Below are 19,865 nucleotides of genomic sequence, written 5' to 3' on the forward strand. Positions count from 1 at the left end.
CTCCAGCCCCTCTGCTCTCACTTAGACTCAGACAAACTCAGATTTCAATCCCTACCCTGAGTCACTGCCTTGGTCCTCTAGTCACTCACTCGGTCTCAGTTCTGCTTCTCGGAGTGGAACAGAGGACCGCGCGTGTTGTTAGAATTTATGGAGGCAAGCATTCAGTGAAAGCCCTTCTGTTTGGAGGAAGCTATACAAGACAGACGGTGCAGAGTGAAAGTTCCTGGGTCACTGGAGTCAGGGAGGGGGCACATGCCCTCAAAAGGGATGGCGGGCCTTGGCTCTGAAGCCTCCTTCTCGTTCTTGTTTTGCACTGGACCATGAGAGGAACCATTTCCACCATGTGTTCCTGTGATGTACTTTGCTGCCATCCGCTGAAAGCAGTCTGGCCATGGCCTGAAACCACCCAGATGAGTTAAAAACTAACTTTCCTCTTTTTAAAGCAGATGCCCCCAAGTATTTATCATAGTAATGTTAATCTACTATAGTGGTATTCGTCAAACATCTATTGTGTGTCAAGACCTCTAATATATGTTTATTTCTATTGATTTTGAACCAGAACCCATTTTAAAGATTTGGAAATTTCTATTCAGAAAGATTCTGACATTTCTCTGTGACCATGTTAGCAAACTGTGGTGAATTTACTAAAGGAGAGGGCTTCAGGGTATCGGGGTTGTTGCAAAAGCTGGTATGGTCTGGAGCACATGCTTTGGGGTATCAGGGCTAATGCACAAGCCAGTATGGTATGGAGCATGGTGAGTTGCATGCTCAGAGTGTCCTTCCTGCTGGGAAGCTCCCTGTCCCTGGAGACCCAGCTCACCCCACACCATGCCAGACCAGCACTGGTGGTGCATCCATGGTTGATGTATGTGGAGTCTTTAGGAGGTCCTGTTGTCACTCAGTCCCCACATAACTCAGGACCTAAGTCACCCATGTATTAGCTTACATGTGGCAGAGGTCAGTTCTCTGCCCAAGTCTGAAAACTTTGACTGGGCTGATGTCTCAGCTCCAGCATCTGGGGCAGAATCCACTGATGAGCTCATCACTGTCAGAATTCACTTCCTGGGGTTGGAGGATTGAGGGCCAGTTGCTTGCTGGGAGTCCAGGGAGGACTCTCTGTAGCTAGAGGCTGCCCACCCACACTTACCTCCTAACCTTCAATGTTAGCTTTGATCTCTGACATTATCATCTGTCCTTAAAAGAATCATGTGATTATGGAGCATTCTTCTTTCTTAAATCACCTGGGTAATATAATTCAGGAGTAAAATCCATCACATTCACAGTCTGGGGCATTGTGAGGTATGTCCACCAGGGGGCATCGGTGTAGGCTCACAAGGATGTGCACAATTTGCCATTATGTCAAATAAGCATTTCCTTCCTTTGAGTAGGCCAGGTTTTCATTCCTATCATGTGCCTCACATCACCAGAAGTCTCCTTAGGGAAGCAGGCCCTGACAGATGTTGCATTTCATAAATATTTTAGAGAACAATTTATTCCATTTCTGCTTAAGCCCACAGGCTTCAGGCTGGTCATTCCCCTACACTCTGTTGTAGTAACTTACTGTCCAGCTGGGACACAGCAACTACCCCTCCCACTTGCCCAGCCCAGGGCAACTGTGCCTTAGTCAAGGCAAGCTTTTGTGTCAACTCCAGCCATTCATTCAGACTAATGGCACTAATTAAAATCTTCAGTGGATGAACTCTCATCTGTGAGTGTTGTGTCCTGACTGATAAATTTTTCCCATTGACAAACATTCCTCCAGTGTTCTGAGTTTTCTTTAACAGTAACCAAAAGGAGGTGAAAGAAAAAGTCACGAGCTGTCCAATCCTGGGGTTAGAGGCAGAGAGGAGACACTGATTGAGCTCTGCCTTTAGCTTTCCTGTGGGGCCCCAGGCAGCATAGTGCTTTGATCTTGTTGGAGGATCCCATGAGGAAAGCAGTCGAACCAGGAGAAGAGGGTGCTTAGGAAGTGAAGAGCCGCAGGCCCCCTCCATGGCAGAACCAGAAATCAGAGAAGCCCAGGGAACCTGCCAATCTGTGCCCTAAGGCTCAAGCTAATGGCGCTGGTGCCTTCCTAAGCCCAGGGGGACCTGTCAATGGGCCACCTATGGCTCCTGCTGAGGGGGCTGGCTCCTTCTTTGGGGAATTTCCTTACAGAAAATGATGAGCCTGAGCCTTTGCTTATTTCTCATAAAATTTAAAGGCTGTATGAGGGCTATAAAGCTCATTAGATGTTACAGTAATCGGCATATAGATGGTATAAATCTTGCTTGATTCCATGTGCTAGACTAAACTCCTGTGCTTGGGAACTGATGATGTTTGCAACCCAGACCCCGGTCCTAGCTTCACTGATGCACACAAGTGGAGGAGGACTTTCGGCTATTGGAAATGACTCTCTCAAAAGGGCAATTGCATCTGTAAGCTGAAGCTGTGAGATTGGTGGCTTGCTGAAGGGTCTGCAAGGGTCATGACTTTAGTACTTACCGTAGATCAGATAACAGGTACATGATTTTTCTTTTCCTTTTTGAAAAGAGAAAGGAGGTTTAACTGATGTGGCGTGTTGAGCAGTAAGGTAGATAAAGGGGTCTTCAGGACCCCAAGTCTGTCTTCTGAATGCTGATGAGAGTTTCAGGTTTAAGCACAGGAAGTGTTGGGGCAGGTGACAGTAATGAAACAACCCAGTCAGCCCTTGCTAGTCATAAATACGGGACGGGGAGGGAGGAGCCTCCATTTCTGCATGGTGTCAGCATTGAAAAGGCATATTTCTCCAGTTCCTCTTTGTCCAAAAGATTAACCTAAAAAGCAAGTGAGTGCTTTTAGCTGCAAAGCCAGCCCTGCAGGATTTTCTACACTATTAGGCTCATTTTATACAAATACAAGTGCAGTCCTTCATTTAACCAGCGGCTCTTATTGGGCAGAGACCAGGGCTGTTGATAATCACCCTGAAATACACAGAACAATATGCTCTGGTTGGTACCAGATGCAATTGGCATTGCGAGATACTGGGCATAAATGAGAGCTCTGAACCTGTGCGGAGAAATACAACTAGTGTGCTGAAAGAGGAAGTGATGGTGACCATCCCTGTGGACCCTACAGGAAAAGATGGAATGTTCTGGAACCTGGTGTGGGGTGGGGGAGAAGATATTGCTTAGAGGTCAAGGGAGAAGTGCTATTTTGATTTGCCATCTGGTACACCTATACAAAATCAATATGGTGTTCATTTCCTGAGTGGCTGTTAAATTTCTCCCCTGCCCCTCTTTAAGGTTTCACATTACCCAGAGGCTTCTAAGTAGACCACTCTTTCTATAAGAACTCCATCTTGGGCTGGAGAGAAGGTTTAGCAGTTAAGAGTGAATTTGGTTCCCAGTATCTACCTGATGGCCCACAACTACCTGTAACTCCAATTCCAGAGCATCTGTTGCCCTCTTCTGGTCTCTGTAGGCATTGCATGCGCATGGTGCACATAAACGCACACGGGTACACACATACCGGCACACACATATAAAAATAATAAGTCATAAAAAATAACTCTCAACTTGATGGAATAACCAGGCTCCTGGCAAATGAGGTATCTGTACACACATGGAGGAGAGCTTGGGGTTTAGTCACAATGACCTACTTTTTAATACTTGATTGATTTCTCAAGATCCCAATGGGGTTTGCTGCCAAATTAGGACTCAATAGAAGGGTCTCGTGTGGAATAAATCCATGAATACCTCAGATGTCTCAAAGTGGCTAATTAAATATATCTGTGATTAAAAAAATGTAGACCAGAAATCAGACACCCAGCTCTCTCACAGCTCTTTTAGTAAGAGTTGCTGTGTAAAAACCCTTGATCATTTCTGTAATTTCTTACAGCATGCTAACACCTTCAGAAGAATTTAAATTGAGTTCAAATCATATGATCTTATCTTTTAAGAACTCCCATATCAAGCATATAATTAAAATGTTACAGTTTCAGTATCTCCCCGAGATACTGACTACTGCTGGAGTCACACGATGAAGAACCAGAGTAGGGGTGTTCATGGATAATGGATGGCTTAAGCTCTGAGATAGGGAAGAGGGATTTACTGCAGACAGTATAACTGATATAAAAGAGGAATGACACTCAGTTGCTTTTAATTTCACAAAGATCTCGGTGTATCTTATTAGCCTTTTGTCTCTTCAGTAACTAACCATCAATATTTTACTATGTTACTGGCTTTGTGAAAGTGGCCTGGCAAACACTAAAGAGAATTTACTGGAGCAGAGGAGAGCTTTGAGTCATTTATGGGCCAAGAGTTCAAAAGCCCTGGGTTTGGAGATGCTGGCATCAACCCTTTGTGAGTGCTTCTATCACAGAGAGAGTTCGTATAAACATCCCCTCATCTCTGCATCCTTTGGTAACCAGCCATCTTTATCTTAATAGTTTAATACTCCACAAAGGAGCTTTGCTAGTCTTCCCATTACTGCTACGACAGAATACCTGGGGCCGAGTACTTTCTGAAGAAAAGAGGTTTGTCTGAGCTCATGCTTCGGAAAGCCAAGGGCAACTTGCTTGCCTGTCACCTGCTCACCTTGTAGTGAGGGCTTGGCACTATTGTGTGTGTAACTGAAAAGCTGATGAGCAAACAGGACAAGATAGAAAAGGGGCCAAATCCAGCAGCACCTAGGCTGCTCTGATAGAAAACCAATGGTCCCCCAGTGAGGGCTCTTCCCCTGTAAGCCAGGAGATCCAGCAGGACAGCAGGCAGCACAGAGAGTCTGATGGGCTTTGAACGAGGCTGAATGTTGTGTTCCTGCACATATCAAAGCCTGAGCAGCCACTTCCTCACTGCTGGTGTACCAGGAAGTGCACTGGGTACCTTTGGTTTGTCTTTGTCCTCTAATTATTATTTTTAATTAACATATAGACTAGTCGGTTTCCTTATGACATTAGCTGATGCATGTAGCATTAGACTTATATCCACCCTTCCGCTACCTCCTTCTCCCACCATCTCTGGCCACCTTCTGTACCCCAAATAGTCCATCTTCTGCTTCTTGTTGTTGTTCCAAAAGGCTGCTAAATGTAGTTCTTTTTGCAACTATAAGAAATCCCACCTTGGGGCTGGAGAGATGGCTCAGCAGTTAAGAGCACTGGCTGCCCTTGCAGAGGACCTGGGTTCTATTCCCAGCACCCACATGGTAGCTCACAACCATCTGCAAGTCCAATCTGACCCTATTTTGACTTCTTCAGGCACTGCACTAGTGTGTCGCACATAAAGCATATAAAATAATAAATAAATAAATCTTTATAAAAAGGAATCCCATCTTCACGGGATAGCCAGGATATTCTATATCACACCCGCATGTGGATTTAAGTCTAGATTCAGAATGTGGAAGAAAGCATGATATTTGTCTTTCTGAGGTTGGCTTATTTCCTTAACGTGGTGATCTCTCCTGCAGTCTATTCTTCAGCTTGTGACAGATTTCGTTTTTTCATATGGCTGAACAACACTCACTCTGCATACATGCTACATTTCCTTTACCGACTAACATGTCGATGGACACTGGACTGGTTCTGTGTCTTGACCATCTCAGATGGTACAGCAAGTGTGGACAAGCAGGTGTCTCTGTGCTGTGCTGACTTGGAATTCATCGGGTGCACACCACGGAGTGGTTTCACTGGGCCATACGACAAGAGTCCGGATTTAGTCTGGTGGGGACGCTCCGTACTGGTTCCCACAGTGGAAACACAGTTTATGCCCTCGCCAGCATGCTGATTCACCTTTCCCCACATCAGCATTTGTTGCTTTGCTTTCTTAGTGATACCTACTCCAGTAAGAAGGGACCTCGGCGAAGTTTGAGTTTGCATTTCCCTAATGGCTAAGGATATTGGACACTTCCATTGCTCTTGAATTTCTTCTTTTTACAAGTGTCTGGTTCATTTGTCCATTGATTGGTTGAATCCTTTATCTGTTGTTGAAATTTTAGAGTTATTTATAGATCCCAAGCCCCCTGAAAGATGTAGAGATGGGCAAGACTTCCCGTTGCTCTGTGGCTTCCTCTTCAGTGTGAAGATTGCTTCGTTGCTGTGAAGAAGTTTTTATTTTAGTGTGATGTCGATTTTGGGAGATTGTTGTCTGGCTTGTGCCTCTGTCTTGACATATTTTATTTGTGTTTTCTTCTAGGAATTTCAAGCCACACATTAAGGTCTTTGGTCCATTTTGAGTGGTTTTCTTCAGGATGGAGTGTGTGGGTGTGTGTGTGTGTGTGAGAGAGAGAGAGAGAGAGAGAGAGAGAGAGAGAGAGAGAGAGAGAGAGCGAGCACAAATGTTAACTTCATTCCTCTGTGTGGGGGAATCCAGTTTTCCCAGCATCGCATGCTACTGAGCCTGTCTTTTCTTCAATTATAATTTTGACATCCTTGTAAACATGTGGGATTACATCTGGGTCTTTGGTTATAGTCCCACTGCTCCATGTATCCATCTTGTGCCGATACCACACTGGTTTTGAGACTCTAGATCTACAGTGTGATTTGAGGCCAAGTGTTTAAGGCCTTTGCTGTTACTCTTTCTGCTGAGGCTGTTTGAGTCTTTCATGAATTGGAGAATGTTTTTGTTTTTATTTTTTTCAGCTTCTTTGTTATTGTGCTGCTTATTTCTGTGAAATTTTCACGTATTAACCCTACCAATCCACGGGCATGGGCAATCTCTCCATCTTTTACTGTCTTCTTCAGCTTCTTTCTTCTGCATCTCTAAGTTTTCATTGTGAAGGTTTTAGGTTTACTTCAGGTACTTCGTTTTTGACACTATTTTCATCCTGGTGTCTTTCTAGCAAGTTTGTTTCTGGAATATAGAAAAGTTACTGTGTGCCTACACTGGTTTCTACTGTGGCATTTTGCTGAAAGGCTGAAAGGGCTTATCAGTTCTAGACTCTTCAGGCAGAGTCTTCAGGTCCAAGTTACCTGCAAATGTGGATAGTTTGGCTTCTTTCTTTTCTGTTTTTAACTTCTTTCTCTCATTTTGCTCCTCTGAAACTTTGAACACTATGTAGAATGTGGTGGAGTGAGTGAGCTTGCTTGTCTGCCTTGTTTGAGATTGTAGATGGAATGCTGTGTTACCCGTTTTGTGTAATGTGTGTCATATACAGCCTGTATTATGACGAGGTAATTCCCTCCATCCTACCTTTTCAGGACTCTTATTGGGAAGGAATATTGCCTTTGTTCCAGGCCTTTCCTGCATCTGTTGAGATGGCTCCTGTGGCATGTCCTTAAGTCCTCTTGTGTGTCACATTTATTGAATGCATCCAGTCAGGTCTTGCTGTTTGATCCACTTAATGAAACACTTTAACTTCAATATGTATGGGATGAGACCAAGGCAATGTTAGCACTTAGCTTCTGAGACTGTCAAGCCCAGACATTAACGTCTGCGATGGGCCTATAGTAAGAGCTGAAGTCTAGTGTGTGAGAAAATCTATTGAGCATTTCTTCCCCTGAGCAGGAAGCACAAGGGTGCCAGAAAACCCCACTGGAATTTGGTAAGCTCTGTGGTTTTCCTCCTTCAAAAACGTGTTTTTTCTGTACCAGGGAGAGCAAGCCTACACGCTAGGCAAGTGTCCCGCCACTGAGCTGCAGCCCCAGTCCTAGCTCTGGTTCTTACCTTTGCATGGATTGGCTTGAATCTTTTGAAAGTACTTCAAAAACCAACATGCTATAAGGTGTATGAGTGCTTATGCCTTATTTATGACTGTGTGAGTCCACAGGAAGTGCTGGGAAAGCTGAGTCCACAGGAAGTGCTGGGGAGAGTGGGAAGCTTTTAGACAGTTCTATGAATTCAAATCGGAGGAAGACACGTGACTGTGACAGGGACACAGTGGTCCCACGGGACAGATTTGCATCCAGTACTTGATTGACATAGATTGCAGGTATTCCTCAAATGCATTGTTGTGTATGGTAGCACCAGAAGTCATGGGGTCATATCCTGCTCTCTAAGGTTTCTGCTGTGCCTGGTGAGGCTGAGGAGACAAGCAGTGGAGACAGTAAGGGTGAGGTTGACCAAGCTCACCTGATGTCGTCCTGACCCTTGGACACTGCACAGGTAGCTGCAAAAGTTTGTGTTTGGCCTGCTGCATCTTTCTTTATGAATTTAAACATTTTAGGTATTATTGTTACTATTATTTATAATTTTGCATGTATATGTTTTCCATGCTGGTCACTCTTCCACCCAATTCATCCTCCCCCTTTCAAACACACACACACACACACACACACACACACACACATATACACATACACATATATGTACATACATATATATAACTAATGTTCACATGGATTTGTTTTGTTTTGTAATCCAGCAACCAACCAGGGCCATCTCTGTGGCCATGAGGTTAAGAACACTTAGTGCCCTTGCAAAGGACCTGAATTTGGTTCCTAGAACTCACATAGTGGCTCACAATGAATGAATGATGACTCCAGTTCTAAGAGATCCAACGCCCTCTTCTGACCATCCTGGATACTGCACACACATGGTGTACATACACGCACACACGCAGGTAGAAGCACCAATACTCATTAAGGGAAAATAAACAAATCCTTAAAACCAAGCTGTGAGAACCCCTGAAGGCAGACGGAGTGTGTTTCTCATGACAAGATAATGATGAACTTACAGAGGTCAACGGCGGAATGCTATAGGGTGAAGGTGAAACACCCGTCACAAGCTCATGAATTTGAACCTCAGTTCCCAGCTCGAGGAACTGTCTGGGCACCACTGGAACTGTGACCTAGCTAGCAGAGGTAGGGTTCTGGGGCATAGTCTTGAATGTAATAGCTGCTTCTGGTCTTGGCCTGTGTCCTCTGATTCCAGTCCACAAAGACATGAACAAGCATGAGTTCTCACACCAAGGACTCAGCCACTTCAGCCCCCATGCTTTCCCCACCATGAGAATGTGTCTCCTGCCTTAGGTTGCTTCAGGCCGTTATTCTGTCACAGCCATGGGAAAAGTAGCTGATACACATGATCATGTAATGATGTTGGAGTTTGTCCAATGGCATCTCCAGTTTACCTTCACCCTTTAGTATGAGACAGATAGATTCATATATTCATCACATATATGTCATGTACATGCATGCATACAAACACACACACACACACACACACACACACACACATTCCCAGTGTGTTAGTTGTCTACCTACCATAACATAAGGAAGGCTTTATTTTGGCTAGTGGTTTCAGAGGGTTTTATTCCACAGTTACTTGATCCTGTGTCCTCTGGAAGAGCATATTGGTGGTGGGAGTATATGGCAGAGGAGGTCCTTCCATGGGAAGCAGATAGTGTGATAAGAAGAGACCAACAATATCATACAAGGATCCACCCCTGTAACCTTCCAATGGCTAAGTCCCACCATCCAAAGCTTTGGAACCTCTCAGAAGAGAGCTACCAGCTGCAGACCTAGGCTTTAGCATACGATCCTGTGTGGGAGATTCACACGCCAGCCACAGCACATCAGTTAAAATATGCAGAAGGCAGGATATGAAACATTCAGTTAGAACTTTAATAATTAAGCTGAATTTTGTCACCAAGTTATGAATGTCATTAAAGGAATGAAATATGCATCAGCTGGTTAATCATGCACCCAGAACATTATGCATCACGATTGCCTGGGAATAGTTCTTAAAGAGCCAGAGAGTAGCATAATGATCCTACTTGGGATAAATACTCAGAATCAATGAAACATGCTCCTTGGAGTTTGCTGTAGCATGCTTGCATTATTAACAGTTTTCCACCTTTTTATACAACTTCTTCTTTCTGTGGGAAGCTCATTGTGCTACGGTTAGTTTTGACCCTCTTTGCTGTTAATTCCTCTTTTGCTGAATTTTTAAAATATTAAAATAATGATAAAGAAATGATAATTATATCATTTCTTTTCTCTCTTGTTCCCCACATCCTCTAAAAGTCATGGCCTCCTTTTCCTTAGCTATTATTGTTACACACACACACACACACACACACACACACACACAAATACATCAATACAATCTGCTGAGTCACTTGGTAGTCAAGTTAGGAGTTCATCCTCTGGAAAGGCTAATTGTCCTGCTCTCAGAAGTCATGTGTTGTCCATAGTTCTTTGTCTATGGGTAGGACACTGTGAGATTTGCCCCTTCCATGCTAGCTTGCCTATTTGTGATGCCATTACTCAGATCTTATTGAGGCAGTCACATTGTTGAGCTCTTGTGTCTCTGGCCTCTCTTGCATTTCTAGGAGACATAATCTCAGGTCAGACTTCCTGGTCCTCGGGCTCTTACAATCTTTCTGCCCCCTCCTGCACAATCAGTCTTCTCGTTAAATTTTACTCTTAGTTATTGGCTTCACAGTGAGTGAAGAATGGAGAAGAGCATTGAGTATGGATGGGAGGCCCTAAAGTTTCAGCATGGCATCAGTTGGCGAGGCATGTACTCCCTAGGGTGACAGCAAATATCCCATGAATCTTCTCTTGTTCTTCCCAGGGTTGAGCAGTCTACAAGAGTCTGTCTTTGGTGTAGACTTTCCTGATCTGAGCCTGAATGCCTTGCTCTGTGCTGCTATAAGCAAATACCACAAACTAGAGATTTTTTGTTTGTTTGTTTTTTGTTTTCCGAGACAGGATTTCTCTGTGGCTTTGGAGGCTGTCCTGGAACTGGCTCTTGTAGACCAGGCTGGTCTCCTAGAGATATCAGGGAATGGAAATGCTGGGTCCCAGGAAGGTCAGTGTTCAGCAGCCAGCACAAAGTGGGGATACACCACATCCATAGAAGGGTAACAAGCTGAGGCAGCATGGAGCCTGCCTTGTAATGTTCCTAACCCCATTCATGACCTTGTGCTCAGTTATCCCAAAGGCCTTTTTCCATAGGCAGCACCTGATTCAGGAATAGTACATCCAGACAACGGCAGTCATGGTAGACCAGAGTGGCTCATACTCCTGCTCACCGGTAGGGGTGGATGAGGAGGGTGACAGGATCCAGGATGAAGTCATCACCCTCGTTGCCAGGAGGGATGAGGGGATGTATAGTGGCTTTGAGGATCAGTCTTCTTTTGTGTTCTGTAGCACCAGGGGGCAGAAGAACCCAAGGCAATTTGGTTGGGATCCGTTGTAGCTTCTGTGTAGCATACAGGACATGGACCTGGGTTAACACCTATGTGAGGAACACCAGAATAAGATACTTGCTATTAAGATGTAATTCAAACGCCATCTTTACCCTTCAAAATGTACAACACAATGGATTTAGTATATTAACAAGGATACAAAACAAATGCTCAGCCTGGCAGTGGTGGCTCACACCTTTAATCCCAGCACTCAGGGCAGAGACCTGAGTTCCAGGTCAGCCTGGTGTACAGAGCAAGTTCTTGGACAGGCTCCAAAGCTACACAGAAAAACCCTATTTTGGAAAAAAAAAACAAAAAACAAAAACTACACCAAAACAAAACAAAGACCTGCAAGGCAATAGCTCTGATTCATTTCCCCCCAAAGAAACTCCATGCCTGTCAGTAACCACTCCCCATTTTCTGCTCCCTGCCTCCTAACATGACAGATTCTGGACATTACAAATAAATGGAGCCATATAGCATCTGGCCCTTTATATCTGGGTTCTTTCACTTAGCGTGGCGTTTTCAAAGCTCTTCATTTCTTCATGTGTCAGCTGACTGATATTCCATTGTCTAGATAGACCACTTTTTCTTCCATTGATTGTTTGATGAGAATTTGGCTTTTTTCCACTAAATCATGAATTATGTATACCTCTACCAACATTTATGTACATATTTTAGGGTAGATGTGTGATTTCATGTCTTTTGGGCATATTCCTCAAGCAGAATTGTTGGTCATATGTTAACAAACAGTACAGGTACCATTTTGAGAGGATGCCAAAATATTTCCCAAAGCAATCCAATGGCAACATCTGTCTATGCTTTTTATTATAACTCTTATAGTGTGTGTGCATGCATTTGTGTGTGAATGTGTGTATTGTGTGTGTGCATATGTATGTGTGAGTGTGCATGCCTGTGGTGTGTGTGTGTGTGTGTGTGTGTGTGAGCGTGCATGTATCAGGGCCAGAGGTTGTTGTTGGATATTTTACTATATCCCTCTCCACCTTATTTTTAGAGCTGTATCTTTGTTACTGACTCTGATGCTCATGGGTTCAGCTAGGGACCAGCCAACCTTCCAGATCCATATGTCCCCTTGCTGGGATTATAGATACATGCCACACTGGGTCTGAACTCAGGTCCTCATCCTTGTGCTGCTGGCTTTTTACTGACCGAGCCATTACCACATTCTAATTGATGAACAGTGATGCCTTGTTGTGGTGGCCCTGCCTTTCCCCAGTAGCTATTGCGTCCTCTTCTGTGTGACAATCGGCCATTTACATGTCATCTTTGGAGATGTGCCTGTTTCAAACCTGTGTTCATTTTTAAATTAGATTGAATGTCTTTCTGTGGCTCAGTTTATAAGTGTATATTGTATATACTAGACCTTCAGCTGACCTCTCCTCTAATTCTGTAGGTTATCTTATCTTTTTATTTTATTAGTGTTAGTGTATTTAAAACACAGAAGTTTTTAAACGGTATTATTATGGTTAATTCATCTTTGCTTTTCTTCTTTCTCACGTGTATGATGGGTATGTGTGAGTATGCATGTTTGCATGTGTGTGGGTGCACATGTGTACCAAGGCCTGAGGTTGATTACTTGGACACTGAGTCATCTAACACTAGGATTGCGAATGTTCAAGAGACATTCAGCTGGTAGATGGGGCATAGTAAATTGTTCATGGGAGGAGTATATGGACGATGCCTGAGACAGAGGGGCATCATTTACGGCCTTCAGCCCATTTGCTAGAATTCAACCGCAGGGGACAGCAGAGAGGATGGAGAATGTAGTTTGGCTTACACCCAGGACTAAAGGAAAGGCCTGACCAGCATGTATCCACTTTCTGTCATCTTAAGTTTTGCCTCTGAGCTGCTCTATTTTGTGGATTTCTTATCTTGAAGTCACAGGTGTTCACTTCAGTGTAAGACACAAGATGAGTCCCACACCTTTGATAGTCTTACTTTAGAGTTTGTCTTGGTGGGCCTAGAGGGACAGCTCAGCAATTAAACACTGGCTGCTATTGCAGAGGACCTGGTTCAGTTCCCAGAACCCACATGGTAGCTTGCAAACGTCTGCAACCCCAGTTCCAGGGGATCCAATGCCCTCTACTGGCCTCCAAGAGCACTGCATGCATATACTCAGGCAAAACACCCATCCACAAATAAAAAGGAAAAATAAATACGATCTTTTAAAAAAAGTTGTTTGCCTAGGCTTGGTCCATTATTTTTTCACAGAGATTCTAGACTCTGTTTGTGAAACTCTATGAAGAAATGGATCAAGTTTTAATGAGAAACCAATTCATATTGAAAATATACAGCCAACAAAAGATTGCCCTCTGCCATATACAAAGAACTAGGATAAGCTCAGTATAAAGGTGGGTAGACACTGTGGATGGGCATCTTAGGGAAGAAGAGAAAAAGCTTGAATATCAGTAACTAACTGAAGAACAGCATCTCAACTCTTCAGCCTGATGGAGACTTAAAATCAATTAGCGACATAGCCAATGGATGGCAAAATGGAAGAGCAGTGACGTTATCTGCATTCACTTGGCTGTCTGGGAGGCAAACCCCTAAGAGCAATGTGGAAAGCATGTGTGCTAAGGGTGGCTGAGCACGCCGCCTTCCGTCCAGTCCATTTCACCAGTAATGAGATCGATACTGCCTTGTCTTCCTCAGGATTGGCGGTCCATTTGTTATTATTCCCACCATTTTCTGTGTGAAATGGTTCACCATACTTTATCAAAGCAATGTATCCCATCTTCTTTTCAGCCTTTCATCCTGACAGGATTCTTGGATTTCCCTCACCATTCCCCCATTTTTCTTTCCATGTACTGCAGGCCATCTGGTGTTAATCTTTGAAGACTTCCAAAGTTCCTTGGATAAATGGACTTATTTAAATGACTAGCTGCAGAAATTAAAGTTAATGACTAACACATAGGAGCATACAGTGTGCCAGACAGTAATGTGTTGTGTCGCACTGACTCATGCAAGAACTTTAATTTTAATTTTCTCATTTTATGTGTGAGGGCTTCCCTACATCTGTGTACACATATTGTGTGGGTACCTATACCCAAGAATGCCAGAAGAGGGCATCTGTTCTCCTGGAACTAGAGATACAGGCAGTTGAGAGTGACCTTATGGGTGCTGGAAACTGGACCCTGGTCCTCTGCAAGAGCTCTTAACTGCTGAGCCATCTTTCCAGACCCTGCAGCAACTTAAAAGTCCTCTGGCATTAACTTTCAGTTCTCACGGTAGTCTATAAAGTCAATTTTCTCATCCCCCTTGTGAATGAAGAAACTTGTGCAAGGATATAGCAGGTGTGAGCAATGATGTCTTTGCCTTGGACGCCTCCCATGTCTTCACCTGGCTGGTGATCTTGCTGTCCTGTGGCGAAGTGAAAAGGTGGTTAAGCCGCCTGCCAAGTTCAGGCCAAAGTGGAAGGGGGGGGCGTTGGCAGGCATGAGGCGACTAAAAAAACCTGTCGCTGCTAGCTGCCTGAATTCTCCAGCACATTTGTAGTTGGTTTTTTGTTTTCTTGTTGTTTTACTCTTTCTGAGCAGGTGCTCGGTGCTATCTGCATGTGGTCAAGTACTCTAGCATTTGTAGACTTCAATGACCATCTCCAAATTCCAAGTGCTCTTCTCTTCCTGAACGTACATCTTTCATGACTGGCTAATGGAAGCCAGTTTTCAAAGAGTGGGCCTGTTTGTTGCCAGCTGTATGGTACTAGTGGTGGATGGAATCACATTTTTATGCTTTTCTTCCTTTTGAGGTGCTAGAGACCTGGTCTTAAAAGAGAGGTGCATAGCTTCCTGATGTGCAGAGCAAGCCCTTCCCAGCCTGAAAGACAGCCAAGTCACTAAATTGACATGTTCACTGAATAAATTGCATGTAACAGCATGATGCCAGATGCGAGAGGATTTGATAGCAGGGCGTTTGAACTCTGGAAATGCTACCAAAAACATTTCTGTTCTTAAGAAACGTTTGATAAGTTGTTAAATAAAAGACTGTGTGAGGATGTGTGCCCTCATCTCAGCTTCCACCGCACGTTCCATTGAATACAAGATGATCGTGGCGGCAGGCTACATGTCAGCTAATTCCCTGTGAAGCATCTCTGGTGGCTGAGCCCCTCTTACCTTGGAAACACCCCCACAAATGCTTAGAATGGCTCTGAATTCAGGCGTGGACTGACTGATCGGTTGCTGTTTAATTCTGCGCCCACTTTCCATCTTTTACTCCTCAGATTCACGCTGCTGCTCCCCGACACCCCAACCTGGACATCGTGCTCTGTCTGCTTCTTTACCTGATGCCAGCACCACAGACCCTGCTCTGTGGCGTTTTGGTGCTCCTTCTGGGCTTGTGGCTGTGTTCGGAACTCTTTAAAGCCATGTACAGTGACCAAAGAGAATTGTGCAATGCCAGCTGCTTCGAGCAGTAGCGAGTTCTTTATTTGCCATTCTTAAAGCAGCTTTTCTCCCAGAACAACACAAGTCTCACCAATTTTAAGGAGACCCTCAGGTCTCCCTGGGGAGACAAACAACAATCTCATACTCTACACAGTTGAATGAAATCTCCAAATATCGTGAATGCTGAGGCCATTGTAACAATGCGATCATTTTCATGCAGGCTAATATAAGTGAAATATTGTGACCCTCCTATCAAAATGGTGGAAACGAATTTAGTCTCTCCCTCCAGTGCCTTGTACTTTTTCCAGCTGTCATCACTTGCTTTTCGAAGTCCACAGTTCTGATCCTACAAAGGGGTGGGTGTGTCCCACCCGAGTGCTGATCAGCCTCTGTCAGTTAGCAGATGAGGCCCCAGATCTCATACCAGAGGAACATTTGGGAGACTTCTCTTGCAAGGAAAGTTCAGTGTTGCCTTTAGGGGTCACTAAACGTCCCAAATGTTTTAGAAGACTCAGGAGGAGAGTTCAGACCACACTCTTTCCATTGAACTCTGACACAAGCTGATATTCCAGTTTACTGTATCCCAAGAGCATCAGAGCAACTAATTGGGCCAAACTGTCCCACCAACAGAGAGACTGGTCCTGTATGGAGCAGCAAACTGCAGCTACCCATCCATTTCTTCTGCCACTTTTAGAGGACAGGGGTTTAGTTCTCAGCACCCACTGGGTGGCTCACAAATCCATCTGTAATTCCAATCTCAGAGGAATCTGATGCCCTTTCCTGGTCCCTATGTCTACTGCATACATGTGGTATGCATATGTATAAGCAACAAAACACCCATAAAATAAAACTTAAATGTTTTCAATAAAAATAAATAAATAAGGAGCAAGGCAAGGAGTTCTTAGCCTTTAGACCAAATGCCCCTACTTATGTCAAATATGTCTCTGTCTCTTCTCCCCCCTTCCCCTCCCCCTCAACCCCTACCCACACCTCCACCCCAGGCCTCCTCTTCCCCAGGTCTTGCAAACATTTCCTCAGCCAGGGAGACATTCTGTAACACCCATCACTGGCTATCTCTGGAGGTTCTAGAGATAGAACTGTGGATAAACCAACTTCAGAGAAAAACTGCTCAGCTAAAAGCTGTATCGTGTCAAATCCTCCAAACAGCCCTTGTCATTACTCTCCAGACCTTGGCTGTAACGACTCTTCACATAGCATTTATGTTGTGTTACTAATATGTAGGCATTGCCAAAATTCTGGGCATGATTTAAGGGACATGGGAGCCTCTATAGGGTGTGTGCAAACACCATGCTATTTTACACAAGGAGCTTGACTGCCTCTCATCCTGTGATGACATCCACAAGGGGCCTGGGGTGACTGTGTTTTTACTCCTCCATCACCCACACTCTGTTTCAGAAGAGCACTGCTCCCCACCCCCACGAGCTCCCCAGTTGATGTTTGTAATGGCATTGTTATACATACATGTAAGCAAAGCATGTGTGTGTGCACATGGGGGTACAGTTGGTATGGTTCCCCTCATTGCAGGGGGTCTGAATGACAGATATGTAGGTCCTGACTAAAGGGATAGCTTTTCCACATCCATTTCCAGGCGGTTGCTTTTTAAGGTCACCCACTGAAAGACTTGTCTAACGCAGATGGCGGCCTTAGGATTGGCTGGCGAGCCCGGGTGGCAAGTGGGCCCATCCATTTTTCATGAAGTTATAATTAACACGCTATCTGCCTCCCACAGGTTCAGCCTTTGGGAATGAAGAGCAGCCACCTCTGAAGCCTGTTCCACCTTCAAAGGACACACCCAAGGGAGCTGGCCGGGCGGCCCCTGCACCTTCCTCCAATGCAGCAACACCACGCAGGAGTTTACTTCCGGCACCAAAATCCACTTCCATGCCTGCTGGTAAGACCTTCTGCCTCCCAGGAGCATTACAGGGGAACACCCTTTGTGCATAAAGGTGCAGTCTTTGAAAGCCCCTATGTACATCAGCCATTTAGAAGAGATGACAGATGGGTGTTAAGGTCATTTCAAGTTAATGATAACACATTTGTTTTCAAAGCCCCTCAACAGAGTCATGTGTTTAAACTCTCACAAAAACCTCCCACTCCTTTCCCTGTCTGGTAACCCTCTGAGTGACACCATCTTGGTTTCAGAAAGCAAGAGTCAAGCTATTTTTTAAGAAGACTGTCACTTGGCTAGGGGGGAGAAAGCCTTTGCTCTCAAACCCCTTTGAAGGGCTTTGGGGCAAGCTCAGCCTGGGCCTCAGAACTCAATGGGGGACTGCTGCCCTCTGTTGGCTGTGGACTTAAACCCACAAAACTGGGCAGGCCCCAGCAGATTGGCAGCTTAAAGCCCCAGCTGTGTGTATGACTGGTTCCATGTCAGCGGAGCTGACGACCTGCCTCTCCATGCTCCCACATGTGTGTGGGGACTCCAGAGAAGCCATCTGTGGTCAGACACTGCCCGGGTGGTCCGGCTTTGGCTACTTCCTGCTTTCCTCCTCCATATCTCACACAAGGAACCAGTCCACCCCCAGCAGTGTCTGTAGATATGGTTCTTAGTTTTCCGTTGTTGGCGCTGTGGAAGACAGAGTGGATGCTGAGCCCGGATCCACTGTAGAGACCTCATTCAGATCAGTGCTTTTTCCTCCCTCTCTTTCTTCTGTGACGATGGCCATATGTCTGCCATTGTACATACATAAACACATATGGGCTTATGAGCTCTTAAAAATGGGATGGCATTACAAGCTGAGAGACCTGGTTAGGTTTTGTTGTTTTTGTTCCCCTTTTGTCATCTTGACACAAGCTAGAGTCACTTGGGAAGAAGAATGTTAATTGAGAAAATGCCCTCACCAAATTGCATATAAGCAAGCCTTGGGGCATTTTCTTGATTAATGACTGATGTGAGAGGGTTTGCCCAAGTGGACAGTGCCCAGCCCTGGGCCTGGGGTCCCAGGTTGTATAAGAAAGCGTGCTTACCAAGCCATGGGAAGTAAGCCAGTAGGCAGCATTCTTCCGTGACCTCTGCTTCAGTTCCTGCCCTGACTTCTCTTCATGATGAGCTACAATCTGCAAGATGAAGCAAATCCTGTCCTCTCCAAGTTGCTTTTAGTCAGAGAAAGCAAGGGAAGACACTGAAAACCCCTTATCTGGATACTGAAAGTTCAAACTATTGCAAAAATCTGAAGGCATTTGAACATGAATACCATCGCAGAAGTAGAAAAATTATACAGTTGCCCTCACCTTTGTAAGGATTCAGGCTTTATGCTTACTTTGCCCCCTGACAACTAGCATTCAGGCAAGATACTTAGACAGCTCAAAGGGTCCTGTGTTGCGTGACTACATCATGCATTACATGGCTGCATAAGGACTCTCTGTACGTATGTGCAAGCTTCCCCTTTTAAGCAAACACCTCCAACCTGTTCGTCCTTTCTTCCCCCTTTTCCCCTTCGTCTTCTATCTCTGTTCCCAGTTGGCCAACACCTACCCCTCCCTTTGTTCCCTTTCCCAATCAACTCCACGTGGGTTTTGTTGAGTTTTGTGATTTGTGTTTCATCTCCCGCAGCTGCCGCAATACAACAACAACCTTATAGGTTGCATTCCACATGTGGACCTACTAACAACTATTGTGTAAAATTACCTCAAGACTATGTGTATTCGGTATGTGTCACACATATGTGAATTTGGTGTTTAGACTTGGGTGTCAGGTCTCCCAAAGTCCAAACCCTTCTAAACCTTTGATCCACTTGGGTGGGGATAGAGTGTTATGTTCTAAACCTTTGGTTCCCAAGGAAGAGAGAGGATAGAGTGTTGTGTCAAGGTCATTTCAATTTGTATCTCCCTGAACTCTCCCAGATGAAGCTCTGTGTTATTGCAGCACCTCATGGATCCCTTTAATGAGATTTAAGTAGTATCATTTAGTCTTGTTCTTTGGGTAAGGGTAAGATATGTGTTAATACAGTGTCTCTATCCCCTGCCTCCATGACCGGGTCACTGTAGGCACTTAACATCTGTTAGTTAATGGCTGAATAATTAGTGAAAGAATGTGCATCTTGTGGAAGTTGAACCATTCCATCTGCTGTATTTGAAGCTTGCCCCTACTCAAACTAGAAGGCAGTTAGGCAAGAATATGGTTTCCTTGTTGTTGTAGTTGCATGATGGCCGTGAGCCACCTTGTGTTGGGAATTGAACCTGGGTCTCCTGGAAGAACAGCCAGTGCTCTCAACATCTGAGCCAACTGTCCATCCTCACCTATGGCTGTTGCATCAACCCTATAGACCAAGACCTCTCAATCTTGAGTGTACCACAGCCATCAGTAGTGCTTAGAAAACTGTGATCGCTAGGCCCTGGACCCAGAATTCATGC

General features: G+C 44.7%; 1 protein-coding gene across 4 annotated transcripts in view; it reads left to right on the forward strand.

Annotated features, from left to right (window-relative positions):
- Mtus2 (microtubule associated scaffold protein 2) overlaps nt 1-19,865 on the forward strand; it is a 353,013-nt gene that overhangs the window by 230,060 nt on the left and 103,088 nt on the right. For all 4 annotated transcript variants that reach the window (XM_040751389.1, XM_021234736.2, XM_040751390.1 and 1 more), the window contains one exon: nt 17,242-17,403. In XM_040751389.1, the coding sequence (XP_040607323.1) occupies nt 17,242-17,403 (162 nt within the window). The remainder of the gene's footprint in view (nt 1-17,241; nt 17,404-19,865) is intronic.

Source organism: Mesocricetus auratus, unplaced genomic scaffold (assembly GCF_017639785.1).
Source record: "Mesocricetus auratus isolate SY011 unplaced genomic scaffold, BCM_Maur_2.0 Super-Scaffold_100008, whole genome shotgun sequence".
NCBI classification, from domain to species: Eukaryota; Metazoa; Chordata; class Mammalia; order Rodentia; family Cricetidae; genus Mesocricetus; species Mesocricetus auratus.